Source organism: Cetorhinus maximus, chromosome 23 (genome assembly GCF_964194155.1).
Source record: "Cetorhinus maximus chromosome 23, sCetMax3.hap1.1, whole genome shotgun sequence".
NCBI classification, from domain to species: domain Eukaryota; kingdom Metazoa; phylum Chordata; class Chondrichthyes; order Lamniformes; family Cetorhinidae; genus Cetorhinus; species Cetorhinus maximus.
In genome coordinates, this window is record NC_135901.1 from 38,455,191 (window position 1) to 38,479,101 (window position 23,911).

The window sequence follows — 23,911 nt, forward strand, 5'->3', positions numbered from 1 at the left end:
GGAGGCTTACTGTGAGCGGGATATAGTAAGTGGCTCCATAGCTCAGTTGTTAGAGCACTGGTCCTGTAAACCAGCGGTCGTGAGTTTAATTGTCATTGGGTCCTGCGATTAATATTTATGAAATTTGGTTGTAAGGTAACCTTTGAGAAGAGCACTGCAAAAAGATATCGGAAGGTTATGTGAGTGGGCAACAAGATGGCAGATGGAATATAATGTAGGCAGGTGCGATTATGTTCACTTGGTTATAAAAATGAGAACAAGAGAATGATTTTAAAATGTGAGAAATTTGTAAGTGCTGATGCTCAAAGAAACTTGGGTGTGCAATGTGGAAAGTTAGCATGCAGGATCAGCAAGCAATTATTACAAGGGTATTGGAGAGCAAGAATAAAGAAGCCTTGGGTTTTGGTGAGATGGCATCTAGAATCCCGTGTGCGGTTTTCATCTCTGCATTTATAAAAGCTTCAACTCCATTATCCTGCCCGTTCCCTTGGGTTTTGGTGAGACGGCATCTAGAATCCCGTGTGCTGTTTTCATCTCCGCATTTATAAAAGCTTCAACTCCATTATCCTGCAAGCTTGCATTGGAGACGGTGCAGGGAAGGTTCACTAAATTGGTCTCTGGAATGAGCTGGTTGTCCTACGATGAAAGGCTGAATAAATTGGGTTTTTATTCTCTGGAGTTTAGAAGAATGAAAGGCATTGAAACCTGTAAAATTCTGAGAGGGCTTGATCAGGTGGACACAGGGATTGTTTCCACTGGTCAGGGAGTCTAAAACACTGGGGCACAGTCTCAGGGTAAAGGGTCGATAATTTAGGGCTGAGATGAGGAGAAATTACTTCATCCAAAGAGTTGTGAATCTTTGAATTCTCTACCCAGAGGGTTGTGGATGTTCCATCATTGAATACATTTAAGGCTGGGATGGACAGATGTTTGGTCTCTCGGGGGACTAAGGGATATGGGGAACGGGCCGGATAATGGAGTTGAAGCCCAAGATCAGCCATGATCGAATTGAATGATGGAACAAGCTCGATGGGCCGTGTGATCTACTCCTGCTCCTATTTCTTGTGTTCACGTGTATGATAAAGACAGTAATTCATGTTATAATAAAAACAGAACGTGCTGGAAGTTCTCAGCACGTCTGACAGTAAATATGAAGGGAGAAACAGAGTGAAGGTTTCGAGTCTAATTTGACACTTTTTCAAAACATATATTGGCTGCTAGTTATGACATTTTGCACAACATCAAGACACAGAATTTAACCCAGGCAGTGAAAGCACCACGGCTGAACCACTAGAGATTTAGCTTCCAACTGAAGGTTTAATGGTTTAAGAAAACCTAGGGTCAAGTAGACTCCCTCTCTTCCTGCTTCTACTCATATTACCGACATAATTCTGCTTTGTGTCCTTTGGCTACAAGGAAATATTGTCCAAACTTTGCCAGCGCTGCTGTTATTCGGTAAGTTCTCACACAAATATTGTGTGTCTCCAAATATTGCGTGCAGTTCTGGAATCCGCATCATAGGAAGGGTGTGATTGCACTGGAGAGAGTGCAGAGGAGACTTACCAAGATGTCGACTGGGCTGGAGAGTTTTAGTTATGAGGAGAAATTAGATAGGCTGGGGTTATTTTCCTTGGAGCAGAGGAGATTGAGCGGTGACATAATTGAGGTGTATAAAATTATGAGGGGCATAGATAGGGTAGACAGGAAGGAACATTTCCCTTTGGTGGAGGGATCAATAACCAGGGGGCATAGATTTAAGATAAGGGGAAGGAGGCTTAGAGGGGATGTGAGGAAGAAATTTTTCAACCAGAGGGTGGTGGGAATCTGGAACTCACTGCCTGAAAGGGTGGTAGACGCAGAAACCCTCATAACATTCAAGAAGTATTTGAATGTGCACTTGTGATGCCATGGCAGAGAAGGCCATGGGCCTAGAGCTGGAAAATGGGATTAGAACAGTTAGGTACTTGTTTGATGGCGCAGATTCGATGGGCTAAAGGGCCTGTTTCTGTGCTGTAGACCTCTATGACTCTATGGCTAGATAGATTTATGAATATTCATTTCAAATAACACGAGAAACTGAAAGAAACATGTGCATTCTATCCAACCTATTAGAAAGATTGGGTTCAAAACAACGAATAGAAATTGACTGTCAAATTCCATATATAGAACTGGAACACACCATCACAACGAATGAATCCATTGTATGTTCAAATGTTGCTCAGTGAAAATTTCAATCACCTTCCGCTGTGTAACATACAGGCACTGAGTCAATAAGCAGTCTCCACTCAAATAAACACAAAGGGTCAATCTCCTCTTGCAACTTTTCAACCTGTTGTTATTCTCTGTACCATTTACCATGGAGATATATAAAGAAAGCGAATAAGGTTTGCGATGGTAAAAAATGTGTTCACCCCTCGGGGAACTGAACCACATTGACACACACAGAAATATACAACGTGAGTGGTAGCGAGCAAGGGTTTATCTCTAAGGACAGAAAAACTCTCAGAACGCAAGAATGGCACAAATTAGCTCAGTTTTGTATCATTTCTGACTGCAAATTCCGTGAATGCTTATGGATCAACAGAAATGAAGCAACATGGAAGTGAAGCAGGAAAACCACACGGGAGTGATTGGAAGCTGCTGATTCCATTTAACCAATAGTTAATTCTGGAGGCAGGGAGGCAGCAAAACGAAGGAACAGCGAGAAGTACAGTCAGCAGGACTCTAACCCACGTGGGGAGGCCCCAATGGATTTTAAATCCATCCTTTAACCACTCAGTCACGGCTGCAGGCCTTATACTAGCGTCATTGTTGTTCATGAATGGAATGGTTACAGCAGAGAATGAGGGCATTCAGCCCCATTTATTCCCAGTCACCCTGCAATTCCTACAGCCTCCCTTGTTCTACCTATCAAGACGAACCACGTCATATATCAAATGCCCGGAGCCTATTCTAAGGGATTTGATGAAACGTCTGAAAGACAAACCAACTGAAACTTTGGCAATGGTGGGATTTAAATCCATGATTTAACAGGAACTGGTGCTTAAATCCAGAGCCTGAGACCACTCGCATACGCTACTGCTGGCAATATGATAGCAACCATTGCCTTGATAGGTAACCATGCTGAGTTAGAACGTAACAAATACCAACAGAAATAGGCCATTTTGTCTTTCGAGCCCCTCACTGTACCATAAAATCAGACCCCAAAACAACATATAGAGACCATTCAGCCGGGTCAGAGGAACATAGGCCATTCAGCCCTTTGACCCTGCTCAACCACTCAATAAGGTCAAGGCTGATCTGGTTGTGGTCTCAACTCCACTTTCCTGTCTGTCTGTCCCCCCCAACGCCCTCACAACCCCCCATAACCCTTGACTCCCTTGACCATCAAAAATCTGTCTAAATCAGCCTTGAATAAATTCAATGACCCAGCCTCCACTGCTTTCTGGAGAAAATTCCTCAGACTAACGACCCTCTGAAAAAGCATAAAAAATCTCTTCATCTCCGTCTGAAAAGGGAGGCCTCTTACTTTTCTGGAATTAACTCACCTGGTCCCACTCCCCTACCTTTTCCCTGGACATGTTGCAGTTTTTGGTCCAATTCCCTTTTGGATTCCACTGTTGAATCTGCCATCCCCACACTCTCTACCTAACCCAGCCGCCGGATTCATCCCTCCTAGGTCGCCATGTGGAAATGCATGGTGACCCTGCACTGAAGAACAGGTCCCAGGCATACTCAGCTACTTGACAACAGAACAACATGTAATGATTATTGTGGAAAATTGAATGAGACATTATAAATCATCAAGACATTGACACACACTCCATAGAGAAACTGACTTTCAAACTATCAGGATAGAATTAAACACACTGGTACCTTCCAGAAGAAGTAAAATTAAAGTGAAGAGGGAAACAGAATCTAGATTTAGAAAATATCCACAAGGTAGATGAAGGTGAATAGTGAACTAGAGAATCTTTAAATTCCGTGCATGAACTTTTGTTTGAACCAGATGTATTTACCACATGTCAATAATTTAAAATTGTGTGAGATGATCGGCAGGTGGGGAGGATGAATCTCAGTCGATAGTTATCACATTTAGTGGATAAAGTTTTCACATTTATTCTTGGTGGCAGCTCAAGGGTTTGTGTTGCTGATTCTGATCATTCTAGTAGCTTTAGCATGTTATCTACAGTTTGTCATAAAGAAATTAGGAAAACAAGCTGGTAGCTCAGAAATAGTGAGGTTAGTCAGAAATCAGTTGTGAGACGACAATAAGGATATTCCCTTCTCAAGGTGGGGAGATCTGTGAGAAATCACTGTCTCATAACCATATAAAATCTTCAGAAGTTTATTGAATATTATAGGAATAGCTCTCTCTCTCTCTTAGGAACAAAGATTCCTGGCTTGATAAACATAGGACAACATATCGCAATGTTACCTCATAGGGATGGGCTCGGGAGTTAGGGAACGGAAGTTGTACTGGTCACTGAAGACAATGGTTTTGCTTTTCTAAATTATTAAAAAGTGCAAATTTCTACTCATCTAATACTGGATGTGAGATAAGAAGTTTGATAATTTAGGGACAGTGGAGGAATGGAGAGGGATGGTGGTGAGGTAGAGCTGGGTGTTGTCAGTGTACATGTGAAAATTAACATGGTGCTTTTGGATGATGTCACCTAGTGGCAGCATGTAGATGAGAAATAGGAGGGGCCAAGGATAGATCCTTTTTTTAGGATGGATGATGACAGTGGATTTAAAGGTGAGAGGGACAGTACCAGAAGGGAGGGGAAAAAAAAACATGAACAATATCAGCCAACATGGAGAAGTTGAATGGTCAGCAGTTCAGTGGGAATAGGGTCACTGGAGCAGAAGGCGAGTTTCATGGACAAGATGAACACTTAAAGGCTATGAAGGGAAATAAGAAATTGGAGAAAGATCTGAATTCAGAGCTTGGACATGGGGGATCTTTAGAGACAGTTGACTTGGTGGGCTAGTGGAAGGGAGCAAAGCAGCTGATCGGATTGACTTAATCTTAGTGACAAAGAAGCTCCATGAGCTCCTCACACTTGCTGTCGGAGGTGAGAACAGAACAGGCAGGGGAAAGAGAGAGCACTTCAAAAGGAACTAACGTCTGTAGAGAAATGAAAAAGACTCGACACACTGTGTGTTTGACACAAAGATGGTTTATTTGACTTTTATCCAGAATTTTAACCCCTATAACTTGGCTGGAGTTTATTAACAACAGCAGAAACAGACCCCATAGAACATGGTTCAGTCCCAAATGTGATTAACAGCAAAATCAATCACTATAGTTACTTGTCAACTTGAGTTAATGTTTCGAGTCTATGTGACTCTTCTGAAGAAGAGTCCATGTGGACTCAAAACGTAAACTTTGTTTTTCTGTTCACAGATGCTGCCAGACCTGCTGAGTCTTTCTACGCTTTGTTTTATTTCAGATTTCCAGCATCTGCAGTATTTTGTCTTTATACTTGTGAACTGGTTGTTATCTCTGCAGTGTGGATGGACAACCAAATGACTTGCCACATTCGGAGCGTGAGAACAGCCTCTCCCCAGTGTAAATTCACTGGTGTACAGTGAGGTCAGAGGATTGCCTGAACCCAGGCCCATTATGAGAGCACCTCAACGGTCTTTCGTCAGTCTGAACATGTTCATAAGGCATCAGTTGCCTGGAACATTTCTAGCGCTTCCCGCAGTCTGGGTATTTAAAAGGCCTCATCAGTGTGAACTCACTAGTGTGTCTGCAGATGGGATAACTGAGTGAATCCCTTTCCACAGTTGGAGCAGTTGAATGGTCTCTCGTCAGTGTGACCATGCTGATGGGAACCAATGAACATTCTCCACTCTCACAATCCGCCGCTTCCGGCTTCTCTCCGGCACCAACCTCAAGCAAAGAGAGCAGGAGACTCCGAGCATGCGCCATCCACCCGGACAACCCGCGGCAGATAGAGCGGTTTTCGAGGCGCAGGGGATTGTGGGTAATCCGGCCGCCATTAGAGACCGCGTCTCAGTTAATCTTTGTCTGAATCTGGGAAAGCAAGGGGAAGGTTCTGTTCGCATCGGGATGGAAAATAAGAAAGATCAAGTTCCAACTCCTGCCATTCGGACTAGAGATGATAAGGGACGAAAAGGAGGATTTACACATGGGGGCAAAGGGCATAGCCGAGAGTCTAAATGAATACTTTGCAACTGCCTTTACCAAGGAAGAAAATGCTACCCAGAACATGGTGAAAGAGGAGGTGATTCAGATCCAGAAAGGTTTAAAATTGAATTAGAGGTGATATTAGATAGGTTATCTATATTTAAAGTTGTGAAACAAAAACAGAACATTCTGGAAAAACTCAGCAGGTCTTACAGCATCTGTGGAATGAAAAAAAAAAAAAATGTTTCGAGTCCATATGACTTACTGTTTTGTTCTCCCTCCAGAGATGCTGTTAGACCTACTGAGCTTTTCCAGCATTTTCTGCTTTTGTTTCAGAATTCCAGCATCCACAGTATTTTGCTTTTACTTTAAAGTTGTGAAATCATCTGAGCCAAATGAGATGCACCCAAGGATCCTGGGAGAAATAAGAGTGAAAGTTGCAGAGATGCTGGCCATAATATTTAATTGTGCCTCAGACTCAGGTGCCGAAGGGCTCAAAAATTGCAAAAGTTACACCCTTGTTCCAGAATAGGTGTAAGGATAAGCCCAGCAACTGCAGGCCAATTAGTTTAACTTCAGTGGTGAGAAACTTCTAGAAACTATAATTTGGACGAAGTTAACAGCCACTGGACAAATGCAGGTTAATTAAGGAAAAACAACATGGACTTCTTAAGAGAAAATCATGTTTTATTAGCTTCCTGGAGATTTTTGAAAAGGTAACAGAGAGGGTTGATGAGGGTAATGCTGTTGATGTGGTGTACATGGACTTTCAAAAGGCATTTGGTACAGGGCTGCACAACAGACTTTTAAGCAAAGTTATAGCTCATGGAATAAATGGGACAGTAGCCACATGGATACGGAATTGGCTCAGTGGAAGGAAACAGAAAGTAGTTAATGGATGTTTTTCAGGCTAGTGGAAGTTTTGTAATGGTGTTCGCTTGGGGTCAGTGTTGGAACTCGGGCTTTTCCTGATATATATTAATGACCTAAATCTTGATGTAAAGGGAAAAATTTCAACGTTTGCAGAAGATACAAAAGGGGTTGAAGGAGAAAGGGACCTGGGTGTATATGTCCATAAGTCATTGAATGTGGCAGGAGAGTGATAAAGAGAGTGATTAATAAAATATACAGTATCTTGGGTTTTATTAATAGGGGCATAGAGTAGAAGAGCAAGGAGGTCATGTATAAGTCACTATCTTGGCCTCAGGTGGTTTATTGCATCCATTTCTGGGCACCACACTTCAGGAAGGATGTGAAGGCATTGGAGAGGGTACAGAAAAGATTCACAAGCTTGATTCCAGGGAGGAAGGACAGCTCATAAGAAGATAAATTGGAGAAATTAGGACTGTTTTCATTAGAGAAAAGAAGGCTGAGAGGATATTTGGCAGAGTAATTTAAAATCAAGTGGGGGCTGCAGAGAGTAGATAAGGAAAAACTGTTCCCACTCATCAAAGGATTGAGAACAGGAGGGCATACTTTTAAAGTGATCAGTAAAAGAATCAACAATGATATGAGGAAAATCCTTTCACGCAGTATCTGGGTAGGGTCTGGAATGCTTTGTGTGGGACTGTGGTGGAGGCCGGTCCAATTGAAGCATTCAGGAAGGAATTAGGCTGTTATCTGAAAAGGAATAATGTACAGGTTTATGGGGAAAAGGCAGAAGAATAGGACTGGTTGAGTTGCTCATTCAGAGAGCCAGTGCAGACACGATGGGCCAAATGGCCTCCTTCAGCGCCAAACCAAATCTATAATGTGGTAAAAATTATTGGTTTATTCTGACAGTCAATCTCTATCACCATGTTTGTAACAGAGCAACATTCCATTGTTCTCCCAGCTTTACATTCTAACAGGAAGTTCCAGGTGTTTGTAGCGCTGTGATCTTGTGGTGTGGACAATAACATAGTCAATCTTGTGGAAAGGGTCTGATATATCGAGAGTGATGTGGTCTGCAAGGTACAATCTGTGTGAGTCATTGGAATATGATTGTGTCATAGTTCAATGAGATCTGACCATTTACTGAGTGAGTCTGTATAAGTGAGGGTGAGATTCTGCAAACATAGACATTGCAAATTAAGAATGACAAGGTCCATCTCCTACCATTTGCATCCTGCAATAATGGACCTGTTGGCAAATTCTTGGTAATGAATCTGTTTCAATAAGTCTGTCACAAACTAACACCCTGTTGTTCTGCTGTGCTTTATATTTTAATGGGCATTAGCAGACATTTTTATTGCTATGAGCTTGGGTAGTGGCTATGTCTTCACTCTTCTCTGTTGATCTTATCAAGAAGGGCTGCTGCAGAAAGAAGGACTTGGCCTGTCAGACATGGTCACTGTGAAAGTGATAATGAAACATCTGTGTGTCAAAGTTCAGTGACACCTGATCACTAATCGAGTGTGAGTCTATGAAAATGTAACTCAAATAATCTCAGCTCCTGCAGGTGATTCTCTGGCTACAATGACATAGATAAGAAAGGAATCAGGAGCATGTAGTCCCACCCAGCTGGACACCAGTGGAGAGGCATTGGAGGAGGATGCTTCAGTCAATGATGTCAAAGACCACAGGCAGGCCAAGAAGGACAGTGAGGGAGAATTTACCTTTGAACATTCACAGAGGATGTAATTTTTGACTTTGATGAGAGCTGTTTCAATATTGTGGCAGGGGCAGTTTTCTTATTGGTGGGATTGAACCATGGAGTTTCATGAAAGATTGGCATGGATTTTGGAGGTGACCAGGACTTCGGAGAGAAAAGGGTGGAGAGAAATGGGGAGATAGTTTGCAAGGGCATTGGGGTCAAGGATTCGTTTTAGTGAGGAGGGAGTGATGATGGCAGATTTGAAGGAGAGGGAAAGTGCTTCAAAGGAACTAACTTGTGTTCGAGATATTAAAAAGACTCAATGCACTGTGTTTAACACAAAACTGATTTATTTGATTTTTATGCAGAATATTAACCAGAATGATAGGGCTGTGGTTTATTAACATCAGCAGAAACAGACCCCTGTACCCAGTCCCACAGTGAGAGCACCTGAACGGTCTCTCGTCAGTGTGAAGACGCTGGTGCGCCAGCAGGTTGGATCAGTCAGTGAATCCCCTCTCATACTCGGAGCAGGAGAACAGCTTTTCCGCAGTGTGAACCCACTGGTGTATCACCAGGCTGGATGACTGAGTGAATCCCTTCCTGCAAATGCAGCAAGTGAATGGTCTCTCCCCAGTGTGAACTCATTGGTGTGTGAGCAGATTGGATGAATTAATGAATCCCTTCCCATACTCTGGACAGGTGAACAGCCTCTCCCCAGTGTGACTGTCACGATGAGTTTCCAGCTGAACTGTATAAGTGAATCCCTTCCTGCAATCCGCACGTTTCCACAGCTTCTCCCTGTTGTGACTGCATTTATGTTCTGAAAGGCCAGATGATTGGCTGAAGCCTCTTCCACACACAGAGCACGTGTACGGTTTCTCCCCACTGTGAACGGTGCTTTGTCCTTCCATGTTCAAAATCCGATGATATTCAGGTTACGATAAATTGGGTGAGTCAGTCAGATCCTGATGTGATGTTTTGTTTCACTTCCCCAAATTAAAATCCTCCCCTTCTAATCCCCTGTGAAATTGATTTAAAACAGAAAAAAGGGAGTGAGAGAGAACCCACAAAAACACAAAGGCAGGTTGTGAAATTGAGCTGAATGAATCTGGGAATTTGTGGGGCCGGAACTAGGAAAAAGTGACCATGAAAACTGCTGGATTGTTATAAAAACCCAACTGGTTCACTAATGTCCTTCAGGGAAGGGAACCTGTCACCCAGTCTGGGCCAACACAAGACTCTGGACTCCATCGGAGCAAATAGAGAGTGAGGTGCGAGAGGCACTGGATAAAGCATAGGGTTAAACTCTAAATCTCCAACCCTAGAAGGACCAGGGTAACAGGTGTAGGTGAACACCATCACCTCCAAGTTCCCCTCCAATTCACACACTGTCCTGACTTGTCTGACATCCAGTACTGGATGAACAGAAATTTCTTCCATTTAAATATTGGGAAGACTGAAGCCATTGTCTTCAGTCCCCATTACAAACTCCACTCCATAGCCACTGGCTCCATCCCTCTACCTTGCTGGGAGTTGGAGCGGAGCGGACCTATGGGAGATACTTGGGAGCTGAGAAGTGCCAATAAATATAGACCGGGGATTCGAGTGAGGCCTACCTTGCTGGGAGTCAGAGCGAAGCGGACCCGCAGGAGACAGTCGGGAGCTGAGCAACACCTACAAATACAGACCGGGGATTTGAATGAGGAGCGGCTATAAATACAGACAGGGTATTTGAGTGAGGAACACCTATAAATACAGACCTGGGGTTTGAGTAAAGAACGCCTATAAATAGATTGGGGATTTGAGTAAGGAATGTGTATAAATACAGACGGGGTATTTGAGTGAGGAACAGGCTGTTACTTAAATAAACATCTAATACACAATCCTTGTAGTTAAGAAGCAGATAATCTTTAGCTGTCAGTGGTACTAGCATTCAGTAAACACAGTAAATTGTACCATACATAGGAAGAAAGTAATTAAAGTAAATTAACTAAATAACATAAGTTAGAATGGTAGGACAGGGGTTATGTTGCAGCTGTGAGATGTGGGAGCTTTTGGACGCCAAGGCGATCCATGACAAACACATCTGCAGGAAGTGTAAGCAGCTTGAGGAATTCCGGATCAGGATTATTGATCTGGAAACCGAAATGCGGACACTGTGTAACATAAGGGATGGGGAGAAATACCTGGATACTTTGTTCCAGAAGACAGCCACCTTAGAAGAGGGTCATCTGTTTTGATCAGCAGTGAGGGACAGCAGGATGTGACTGTCAGTGAGGCAGGTAATGGGACTGAGCAGGCAGTAGTGGAGGAGTCTCAGACTTTGCAAGTGTTAAACAGGTTTGAGGTGCTCACAACCTGTGTGGATGAAAGTGAAATGTGCAAGGTGGATGAGCTGGCTGGCCATGACACTGTGGTACAGGAAGCCATTCACGCAGGTGGAGCAAAAAGGAATGTAGTGGTAGTAGGGGGTAGTATAGTGAGGGGATTGACACTGTTTTCGGCAGCAAAAAGTGAGAGTCCAGACAGCTGTGTTGTCTGCCCAGTGCCAGGGCTCGGGACATCTGCTCAGGGTTGGAGAGGGACTTGCAATGGGAGGGGGAGAATCCAGTTGTCGTGGTCCATGTACGTACCAATGACATAGGTAGAACTAGGAAAGAGGTTCTGTAAAGTCAGTATAAGGAGCTAGGCACCAAATTATGTAATAACCAAAGGTAATAATCTCTGGATTATTACCTGAGCCACGTGCAAATTGGCATTGGGCAAATAAGATTAGAGAGACCAATGCGTGGCTCAAAGATTGGTGTGGGAGAACTGGGTTCCGATTTGTGGGGCACTGGTATCAGTGCTGGGAACAGTGGGGGCTGTACCCTTGGGACGGTTTACACCTGAACTGTGCAGGGATGAGTGTCCTCGCAAATCGCATAACCAGGGAAGTAGAGAGGGCTTTAAATTAAACAAGAGTGGTGAGGGATCAAGCTTTGGTAGAGGTAGCAATTCAAGGTATAGAGTCAAGACAGGAGAGCAAAATAGTAATATGAGAAATGAGGTCAGAGAAAGGCAGGAAAGGACTGAGAGAAAAAACCTAAGAATAAATCAACAATCAAGACTAGACGTTACAACGGTAACAAAAAGACAAGACTGAAGGCTCTCTATCTGAATGCACATAGCATTCAAAACAAAGTAAATGAATTGATGACCCACACAGAAGTAAATAAATATGATCTGATAGTAATTATGGAGACATGGCTGCAGGACAATGAAGATTGGGTCCTTAATATTGAGGGGTACATGACATTCAAGGAGAATAAGAAGCTAGGTAAAGGTGGAGGGGTAGCATTGTTAATCAAAGAGGGCATTGGTGCAATAGTTAGAGATGACCTTGGATCAGGAGATCAGGATGTAGAATCGGTTTTGGTGGAGATGAGGAATAGTAGGGGAAAAATAGTCATTAGTGGGAGTGGTTGATGGGCCCCTAACAGCAGCCATAGTGTAGGACAAAGTATTCAAGAGAAAATATTGTGTGCTTATGATAAAGGGACGGCAATAATCATGGGTGATTTTAATCTACACATTAGCTGGAAAAATCAGATTGGCAGGAATAACCTGGATGAGGAGTTCTTAGAATGCTTTTGAAATAGTTTCTGAGAACAGCATGTTCAGGAGCCAATCAGAGAGCAGGTTATATTTGACTTGGTATTGTGTAATGTAACAGGATTAATTAATAACCTCAGAGTAAGGGCACTGCTAGGTAGTAGCAAGCACAATATGGTTGAATTTTACATTCAGTTTGAAAGGGAGAAGAGTGGGTCAAAGACTAGTATCTTAAACTTAAATAAGGGCAACTATGTGGGGATGAAAGCTGAGCTAGCTGAAGTGAACTGGGAAACGAGGCTAGAGGATAGATGAATAGAGAAGCAGTGGCAGACATTTAAGGGGATATTTCAGAGTATTCAGAATGAATCCCGACCATATAGAAAAATTATAAGGGGAGGACCCATCATCTGTGGTTAACTGAAGAAGTTAAGGAAAGCATCAAGCTTAAGGAAAAAGCAGACAACTCCACAAAGATAAGCAGCAGGACAGATGATTGGACAGAATATAAAGAACAGTCGAAAATGGCTAAAAGGTTAATCAGGAGAAAGAAATTAGAGTGTGAGAGGAAGTTTGCTAGAAATGTAAAAATGGATAGCAAGTGTTTCTACAGGTGCTTAAAAAGGAAAAGAGTGAGCAAAGTGAGTGTTGGTCCTCTAGAGGGTGACAGTGGGGAGTTAATAGTAGATAAGGAAATGGTGGAAGAAATGAATAATATTTTGCTTCTGTGTTCAATATAGAGGATACAAAAAACATTCCGGTAATAGCTGCAAATCAGAAGGTGACAGGAGAAAGGAACTTGGTGAAATTGAAATCACTGGGGAAATGGTACTGAGCAAATTGAAGGAGCTGCCGATGTCAAGTCTCTGGGACCCAATGAACTACATCCTTGGGTCTTAAAAGAGGCGGCTAATGCGGTAGTCGGTGCGCTGGTGTTAATTTTCCAAAATTCGCTCAATTCTGGAAAGGTTCCGTCAGATTGGAAAGTAGCAAATATAACCCCTCTATTCAAGAAGGGAGGGAGGCAGAAAACAGGAAACTATAGGCCAGTTAGCTTGACGTCTGTCGTGGGGAAGTTATCAGAATTAATCATTAAGGAGGTTATAGCTGGGCACTTAGAAGAGCTCAAGGCAATTGGGAAGAGTCAGCATGGTTTTGTGAAAGGAAAATCATGTTTAACCATTTGATTGGAGTTTTTCTGAAGAAGTAACATGCGCAATGGATAAAGTGGAGCCTGTAGACGTACTGGACTTGGATTTCCAGAAGGCATTTGAGAAGGTGCCACATCAAAGACTATTACGGAAAATAAAAGCGCATGGTGTAGGGGGTAACTTATTAGCATGGATAGGAGATTGGCTGGCTGGCAGAAAGCAGAGAGTGGGTTATAAATGGGTCTTTTTCTGATTGGTAGGATGTGACGAATGGAGTCCCACAGGGGTCTGTGCTGGGGCCTCAGATTTTTATGATTTACATCAATTACTTAGATGAGGGGAGTGAAGACGTGGTAGCTAAATTGGCACTTGGCACAAAGATAGGTAGGAAAGTATGTTGTGAAGAGGACATGAGGAGGCTGCAGATGGATGTAGATAGGTTGAATGAGTGGCCAAAGATCTGGCAAATGGGGTGAAATGTGGGAAAATGTGAAGTTGGTCACTTTGGCAGGAAGCACAAAAAAGCAGAGTATTGCTTAAATGGAGAATGGCTGCATAATTCTGAGGTGCAGAGAGACCTAGGTGTTTGAGTAAATGAGTCACAAAAAGTTTGTATGCAGGTATAGCAAGTAATTAATAAGGCTAATGGAATGCTATCCTTTGTTAGGAGAGGGGTTGAACATAAAAGTAAGGATGTTATGCTTCAGTTATACAGGACTGCACCTTGAATACTGTGTGTAGTTTTGGTCTCCCTATTTAAGGAAGGATATAAATGCATTGGAGGCGGTTCAAAGGATGTTCACTAGATTGATACCTGGAATGAGTGGGCTGTCTTATGAGGAAAGGTTGGACAGACTGGGCTTGTTTCCACTGAGTTTAAAAGAGTGAGGGGTGATTTGATTGAAGTATACAAGATCCTGAACGGCCTTGACAAGGTGGACGTGGAAAGGATGTTTCCTCTTGTGGGTAAGTCCAGAACTAGGGGGCACCGTTTCAAAATTAGGGGGTCGCCCTTTTAGGACAGAGATGAGGAGAATTTTTTTCTCTCAGAGGGATGTGCGAATGGGAACTCTGCCTCAGAAGGCGGAGGAGGCGCGATCATTGAATATTTTTAAGACACAGGTAGATAGATTCTTGTTAGGCAAGGAATCAAAGGTTATCGAGGTTAGATGGGAATGTGGAAATTCAAACACAAGAAGATCAGCCATGATCTTATTGAATGGCACAGCAAACTTGAGAGGCCAAATGGTCTGCTCCCGTTCCTATTCCATATGTTCTTATGGTCTCTCTCCAGTGTGAATTCACTGGTGTATTCGCAAGTGGGATGACTGAGTGAAACCCTTCCCACACGCGGAGCAGGTGAATGGTCTTTCCCCAGTGTGAAACCGCTGGTGTCTCAGCAGGCCGGATGGCTGAGTGAATCCCTTCCCACACACGGAGCAGGTGAATGGTCTCTCTCCAGTGTGAAACCGCTGGTGTATTCGCAGGTGGGATGACTGAGTGAATCCCTTCCCACACTCGGAGCAGGTGAATGGTCTCTCCCCATTGTGAAACCGCTGGTGTGTTTGCAAGTGGGATGGCTGAGTGAATCCCTTCCCACACTCGGAGCAAGTGAATGGTGTATCTCCAGCATGAATTCGCTGGTGTGTTTGCAGGTGGGATGACTGAGTGAAACCCTTCCCACACTCGGAGCAGGTGAATGGCCTTTCCCCATTGTGAAACCGCTGGTGTATCAGCAGTTGGGATGACTGAGTGAAACCCTTCCCACACTCAGAGCAGGTGAACGGCCTCTCCCCACTGTGAACTCGCCGGTGTCTCAGCAGGTCAGATGACTGAGTGAATCCCTTCCAACACTCAGAGCAGACGAACGGTCTCTCCCCAGTGTGAATTCGCTGGTGTGTTCGCAAGTTGGTTGAGTAAGTGAATCCCTTCCCACACTCAGAGCAGGTGAATGGCTTCTTCCCACTGTGAACTCGCTGGTGTCTCAGCAGCTCAGATGACTGAGTGAATCCCTTCCCACATTCAGAGCAAGTGAATGGTCTCTCCTCAGTGTGAATTCGCTGGTGTGTTCGCAGGTTGGCTGACAGAGTGAATCCCTTCCCACACTGGGAGCAGGTGAATGGCCTCTCCCCAGTGTGACTGCGTCGATGGATTTCCAGCTGGGATGGGTAATTGAATCGTTTCCCACAGTCCTCACATTTCCACAGTTTCTCCATGGTCCAAGTGTCCCTGTGTCTCTCCAGGTTTGATGATCAGTTGAATCCTTGTCCACACATAGAACACGAGTACAATTTCCCCCTGCTGTGAATGGTGTGATGTTATTTCAGGCTGTGTAACTGGTTAAAGCTCTTTCCACAGTCAGTTCACTGGAACACTCTCATTCGGGTGTGTGTGTCTTGGTGCTTTTCCAGTCACATTGGTGTTTGAAATCTTTTCCCACAGACAGAACAGACAAATATTTCTCCTTCCACATTCAAAGACGATAATATTCAGGTCCCGATGAATCGAGTGACTCTGTCAGATCTTGATGTGATGTTTGGTTTGAGTTCCCCCTCTGTAAATCACCCCCCTTCCGATACCCTGTAAAAGGAGTTTACAAAAGTGATCACTATAAGAACAGGATAGAAATTCAGAGCAGACAATTCTCATTTCTATGGAACATTATTTCCTGTCTTCTTCTCCCAAAGCTGCAAATCTCTGTCCCACACACTCTCCCTCCTCCCTGTGCTGAAACCAATCCGAGTTTTGGATTATTCTTCCTGTATCCTTTTAACAAATTTGTCCAACTGAAGTTAACAATATGTTTCATCATTCACTTCAGTCATTACTCGTAACAAAACGTTAATCTGAAACCCCCTGACCGACCATACAGAATAGCAGATGTTAACCTTGTGTCCAAAATCTTACTGTGTGGAGATTTAATGAGCGATTGTGAAGGTGGTTTCTCCAAACCTCCCAGGGTTTCCTTCCTTCCTTCTCTCCCTCTCTAACTAAGTTAAACCTGGGATCAGTCTCATGGTCCATTCTAGTTACTGCTTCTCTTCCTGATGACTAATTAACTCCAATTAAACACTGAGAAGACTGAAGACACTGTTTTCAATCCCTGCTCCAATCTCCATTCCCTAGATACCAACTCCATCCTTCTCCCTAGGAACAGTCTGAGATTAAACCAGTCTGTTCATAACCTCGGTGTTACATTTGATCTCAAGATCAGGTTCTGACCTCATATCTGTGCCGTCACTAAGATCGCCTGTGTAACATCACCCGCCCTCACCCCGTCTCAGTGCATCTGCTGCTGAAACCCTAATCACTGCCGTTGTTAGCTCCAGACTTGAACGACTATCCCAACACACTCCTGGCTGGTCTCCCACATTCTACTCTCCGTAAACGTGAAGCCATCCAAAGGTCTGCTGTCCATGTCTTCATTCGTAGCAAGTCCTGCTCCTCTGTCACCCATTTGCTTCCTGTCCTGCCTTGGATCCCGGTCAAGCAACAACTTGATTTTAAAATTCTCATCCTTGTTTTCAAATCCATCCATGGCATCGCCACTCCCTTTCTCCAGCCCCACAACCCTCTGAGATAGCTGCACTGCTCGAATTCTGGAATCTTGTACAGTCTCCATTTTAATCGCTCCAGCATTAATGACCTTGCCTTAAGTTCCCTCGTTCCCAAACTCTGAAATTCTCTCCCTAAACCTCTCTCTCTGTCGACCACATTTTCTCCCTTTAAGACACTTGAGTATTGCTAAAAAAAAGAGACATTCTGTCAAAACTTTTTCTCTTGTACTCATCAGGACAGATGCAAGAACATCAAATTTCAAAGATTATCAGTCGGGCTCATAATGTGGCTCACTTATGCTTGCTAGAAGCTGCATATATTCATACACAGGGAACTGTCCACTGCAGACAGAAGGGAGGGATGGGGCCGTTTGTTGAATTAAACAAAAGCATGGAGGATGATAGCTCTTTGGTGCATTCTCCAAGTCAATGCCTTGACCAATCAGAGCTGACTGGCCAAACCAGTCAACACCCTTTCTTCGTGCAGCATAAGTTGTTATTCACTGAGAAATTTGGTTTTTTTGCATCTGTCCGGAGGAGTGCAAGATGAAATATCAGTAAATATGTCTCCCTTTTTCAGCAATACTTAAATTCTGTACTACTGAGTGACTATGGGTTTATAATTCTATTGCTGCTGATCTAAAGCTCCTGGTGAACACACATTTTATGAACGTCTCCCTCGGGCTGTTGCTCATTGTCCCCGTGAGGATGGCGGCCCCGCATGCGCTCTGTAGCACATTGGCCAATCAAGATGGCGGCCGCGCATGCGCTCTGAAGCACATTGGCCCATCAAGATGGCGGCCGCGCAAGCGCTCGTCTCCACATTGCCCCTATAAAGATGGCCGTCGATAACTCGGGCCTTTCTCCCGCAGCTCCGAGCAAACCCGGGACCGGTGGCTTCTTATTGAGGGTTTGGGGCCGGTACCGTGAGTTTATCTGTTCATGCGTTTATTTTCGGTTCTGGATCCGCACTCGGTCTTTGTAAAACCCACATTTTAAATCCGCTCGTTCGAGCTCATTTCCCGTCTGCCTCCACAGACTGCGCAATTCCGACTCCAAATGATTGGCGGCAGCTCCGGACCAATAGGAAGAGGGGGCGGGGTTGGAGGACCGAGCGGGAGCAAATGGTCCTCCAGCCAATCGGAGTGAGAGGGGCGGAGCCTGCGGGCAGTGGAACATGCGCAGTGTGGGCGGGGAACCGGGACGAAGGCGGTGGAATTTTTTTTCCAATAATTTATATAGATTTTTCTTTTCGCACCTATTTCCATTATTTTTAAATGTATTTCCATCCATTGTTTTATCTCTACCTTTTAGCCTATTTCGATTCCTTCCCCCCACCCCACCCCCACTAGGGCTCTCTGTACCTTGCTCGTCCTGCTTTCTACCCTTAATTAGCACATTCCTTAGATAATATCACCACCTTCAACACCTCTTTGACTTTTTGTCTGTGACGTCTTTTGGTTATCTCCACCTATCACTGGCCCTCTATCCAGCTCTACCTGTTCCCCCCCCCCCCCCCCCCCTGAAACCAGCTTATATTTCACCTCTCTTCTATTTTTACTTCGTTCTGTTGTTCCTCTCAGCAGATGCTGTCAGACCTGCTGAGTTTTTCCAGGTACTTTTGTTTTTGTTGCGGTGGAATTTAAAGTGCAGAGGGTGAGAAAGGGCCAAATGCAGGAGAGGAATGGAGCCGGAGGGTGTACTGGGAGGGTTCACAAACACCCGGTGTAGGACTCCAAACCCGGATTAGAAACTCCCGGAGCCCACAAATATTTGTCTCTTTGGACTGACCTGCTGAAACACATTGAATTCACACTGGCAAGAGGCTGTTCAGTTACTCAGTGTGGTAAGAGGTTCAGGACATCATCCCACCTGCTGGGACACCGGCACATTCACACTGACAAGAGACCTTTTAATTTAAGTGTGGGAAGTGCTTTAAAAGGTGTGGGGAACCTTGCGGGGAGATTTGCTAGTGCTGTGGGTGGGCTCTTAAACTAATTTGGCATGGGGGTGGGATACTGAGTGGAGGTATAGTAGGGGGTGATGTACATCCAAGTATTTAAGAAAAAACAAGTCAGTCTGGAAGGCAGGGTCAAGTTAAGGCACAAGGCAACATGGCAAGGCTGGATGACATTTATTTTAATGTAAGGAGTGTTGTGAGTAGGGCAGATGAGTTGCAGATGCTGATTAACACATGGGGATATAATATCATTGCTATCATGGAGACATGGCTGAGGGAGGGGCAGGACTGGCAGCTCAATATTCTGGGGGTATAGAATCTTCAGGTGAGATAGGAAGGGGGTGGAGGTTGTAAAAGAGATGGTGGTGTCACAATATTGAACAAGGAGTCAATTACTGCAGTAAGGAGGGATGGTACCTTAGAAGGTTCCTTAAATCAGGCCGTATAGGTAGAACTTAAAAACAAAAAGGGGGAAATCACATTGTTGGGAGCATACTATAGACCCCAAAACAGTCAGGGAGAGATAGAAGGGCAGATGTGTTGGCAAATCTCAGAAGTGTCAAAATAATAGGGTAATAATAGTCGGGGATTTCAACTTCCCCAATATTAACTGGGATAGACAAAGTGTGAAAGACTTTGAGGGGGCTGAATTCTTCAAATGTATCCAGTAGAGATTTTTAAGCCAGCACGTAAAAAGTCCTACAAGAGAGGTGCTGGACCTTCTTTTAGAGAACAAAGCTGGGCAAGTTGTAGAAGTGTCAGTGGGGGAGCAGTTCAGTGATAATGATCATAACTTAGTAAGATTTAAGTAGTTATGGATAAGGACGAAGATGGATCGAAAATAAGGGTTTTGAATTGGGGGAAGGCCAATTTCAATATGATAAGACAGGACCTGGCCAAAGTGGACTGGGAGAAGCTACTTGTAGGAAAATCAACATCAGAGCAGTGGGAGTCATTCAAAAAGGAAATAGTGTGCAGAGCCAACATTTTCCCACAAAGGACCAACAAGTCCAGAGAAACCAGGATGTTGAGGAATTGACAGGATTAGATAAGGGGGGAAAAAAGGGAAGCTTATGGTACATACCGAGGGCTCAAAACAGCAGGAGCCCTTGATGGGTAGAGAGTGCAGGGGGTTACTTAAAAAAGAAATTAGGAAGGCGAAGAGGGGGGCATGAAAAACACAGCTGGGTGAAATAAGTTAAAATCCAAAGGCATTTTATAAGTATATTAAGGGCAAGAGGATAACCAGGGAAAGATTAGGGCCCATCAGGGACCAAAATGGCAATCTGTGTGAGGAGCTGGAAGATGTAGATGAGGTTTTAAATGAGTACTTTGCATCTGTATTAACTATACAGAAGGATGATGTAGGTATAGAAATCAGGGAGGGGGACTGTGATATACTTGAACAAATGAGTATTGAGAGGGAGGAGGTATTAGCGGTTTTATTGAGACTTAAAAGTGTATTAATCCCCAGGCCCAGATGAGATGTATCCCAGGTGCTGTGGGAGGCAAGGGAGGAGGTTGCAGGGGCCCTGACATTAATTTTCAAATCCTCTCTGATCACAGGAGAAGTACCAGAGGACTGGAGGACAGCTAATGTGGTGCCATTATTAAAGAAGAATGGTAGGGATAAACCAGGGAGTTAATAGGCCTGTGAGTCCAACATCAGTGGTAGGGAAACTTTTGGAAACATTCTGAGGGACCGATTGCATCTCCACGTGGGGATTAAGAATTAATCAAGGATAGTCAGCATGGCTTTGTCAGTGAGAGATCATGTCTAACAATTTTGATTGAATTTTTCGAGGAGGTGTGAAGATGAGGGTAGTTCAATTGATGGAGTCCACATGAAATTCTCTAAGGCTTTTGACAAGGTCTGGCATGGGAGACAGGTCCAGAAGGTAAGAGCCCATGTGATCCAGGGCAAATTGGATTCAGAATTAGCTCAGTGTCAGGAGGCAGAGGGTGATGGTCAAAGGTTGTTTTTGTGACTGGAAGCCTGTGTCCAGTGGCATACTGCAGGGTTGGGTGCTGGATCCCTTGTATTTAGTGGACATTAATGATGTAGACATGAATGTAGGAGGTATGATCAGTAAGTTCACAGGTAACACAAAAAAATCACTAGTGTGGTAAATAGCGAGGAGGAAACCCTTAGACAACAGGACAATGTAGACGGGTTGGTCAGATGGGCAGAACAGTGGAAAATGGAATTTAATCCCAAAAAGTGAGATGATGCATTTTGGGAGGACTAACTAGGCAAGGGAGTACATGATGAATGGTAGGACCCGAGGAAGTACAGACCCTTGGTGTGCATGTCCATAGATCCTTGAACATAAGAACTAGGAGCAGGAGTAGGCAATTCAGCCCCTCGAGCCTGCCCCGCCATTCATTACGATCATGGCTGATCTCATTTTGGCCTCAACTCCAATTTCCCTCCCTCTCCCCATAACCTTTCAACCCATTACTAATTAAGTCCGTGTGGTGAAGGTGCTCGCACAATTCTGTTAGGTAAGGAGCTACAGATTATTCACCTAGCGATGAGGAAGGGACATTGATATATCTACAAATCAACAACAACAATTTGTGTTTATATCACACATTTATTGTTATATAGTTTACCAAGACATTTCACAGAAATGTTAGAAAACAAGGAGATACTCGGGCAAGTGGCCAATAATTTGGTCAAACAGGTCGGTCTGAAGGAATATCTTAAAGGATGCAAATGAGGTAGAGAGGCGGAGAGGTTTAGGGAGGCAATTCTAGAGTCTTGGAAACTGACAGAATGGCAACCAGTGATGGAATTATTAAAATCAGTAATTCTCGAATTTGAGAAGAGCAGATATCTCGGGGGGGATTGTGAGGATGGAGGAGGTTACAGAGATAGGAATGATCACAACCATGGAGGAAAACAAGAATGAGAATGTGAAAATTTAGGTGCTGCTTAAATGAGTGCCTTCAAATCATTTGTATAGTTTGTGAATGGCTGTGGGCCAAGCACTGATCCTTGTAGTATCCCACAAATAAGTGCCTGTCATCCTGAGAAGGAGACATTTATTCCGACTCTCTGTTTTCTGTCTGTTCACCAATTCTCAATCTATAACAGAATATTACCCCAATCCCATGCACTTGAATTCTGTTTATTGACATCCTGTGCTTTGTTTAGTAACCTTCTCTCTGTCTCTCCCACTCCTCTCTCTCTTTCTCTCTCTGTCACATTGAATTCTCCAGCCCAGCGAGTTGTGGATGCTCCATCATTGAATATATTTCCGGCTGATGTGGAGAGATTTTTGGTCTCTCAGGGAGTCGAGGGATATGGGGAGTGGGAAGGAAAGTGGAGTTGAAGCCCAAGATCAGCCACAATCATATTGAATGGTGGAGCAGGCTCGATGGGGTGTTAAGACTTCTCTTGTTCCTATTTCGTATGTTCTTATGGAGGCCAGAGTCTTGTGTTGGCCCAGACCGGGTGGCAGGTTCCCTCCCCTGATGGACATTAGTTGGGTTTTTCTGACGATCCAGCAGTTTTCATGGTCACTTTTTCCTAGTGCCGGCCCCACAAATTCCCAGATTCATTCAGCTCAATTTCACAACCTGCCTTTGTGTTTTTGTGGGTTCTCTCTCACTCCCTTTTTCTGTTTTAAATCAATTTCACAGGGTATTAGAAGGGGAGGATTTGCAGTCCGAAAACTGAAACCAAACATCACATCAGGATATGATGGAGTCGACTAATTTATCTTAAAGTGAGTATCTTCAGATTTTGAACATGGAAGGAAAAAGCACCGTTCACAGTGGGGAGAAACCGTACACGTGTTCTGTGTGTGGACGAGGCTTCAGCCAATCATCTGACCTGACGGAGCATAAATGCAGTCACAATGGAGATAAACCGTGGAAATGTGGGGACTGTGGGAAGAGATTCAAATCCCCATTGGAACTGGGAACTCATTGGTGCACTCACACTGGGGAGAGACCATTCACTTGCTCTGAGCGTGGGAAGGGATTCACTCAATTAGCCAACCTCATGGGACACCAGCGAGTTAACACAGATGAGAGACCTTTTAGATGCCAACAGTGTGAGACGTGCTTCAAAAGTTCTGTGGAACTAAAGTCCCATCAACGTGCTCACACTGACGAGAGACCATTCAGGTGCTCTGTGGGACTGGGTTCAGACGATCATCTCAACTCATCGCACACAAGGGAGTCCACACTGGAGAGAGACCGTTCACCCGTTCCAGGTGTGGGAAGGGATTCACTCAGTCATCCAGCCTGCTGCTGCACCAGAGAGTTCACAATGGAGAGAGGCCATTTACCTGCTCCGAATGTGGGAAGGGATTCAGTCAGTCATCCAGCCTGCTGAGACACCAGCAAGTTCACAAGTAACTGTCGTGATGGGATGTTGCTCTTAATAACATTCAGGACTGAAGTTTGTTCATTATAGTGTGTTTCTGTAGACATTAATAAACTCCAGCCCATTTAGATAAAAGTCAAATAAATCAGCATTGTGTTAAACACAATGTGTTGAACCTTTTTACAATTTTTAACACGTTAGTTCCTTTTTAATGTTAATAAACTCCAACCCAGTTACAGATTCTGTATAAAATTGGAATAAATCAGCTTTGCAATGAACAGTTGAGTCGCTTTGATATCTCTAGCACAAGTTAGTTCCTTTTGAAGGGCTCTCCCTCTCCCCTGTCTCCTCCATCCTCACCTCCAGCAACAAGTGCGAGGATCTCATGGAATTTCTTTGTCACTAAGATTGAGACAATCCGATCAGCTGCCTCTGCTGCTTCCCTCCCTTCCACTAGCCCACCAGGACAAACTATCTCTAAAGCTCCCCCTTGTCCGAGCCTGAACTCGTGATTAAATGACAAAGGGGATGATGGTGCAAGGCAACATTGGGTGATAATGAGACAAGGAAAT

General features: G+C 44.1%; 2 protein-coding genes across 2 annotated transcripts in view; one reads left to right on the forward strand and one right to left on the reverse strand.

The window, feature by feature from the left end:
• Positions 1-23,911, forward strand: part of LOC144697531 (uncharacterized) — a 161,592-nt gene that overhangs the window by 58,920 nt on the left and 78,761 nt on the right. The window lies entirely within an intron of this gene.
• LOC144697989 (uncharacterized) lies at positions 14,785-16,012 on the reverse strand. The gene has a single exon (XM_078569938.1). It carries the CDS (start codon positions 15,697-15,699, stop codon positions 14,785-14,787), a length of 915 nt encoding a protein of 304 aa, XP_078426064.1. The 5' UTR covers positions 15,700-16,012.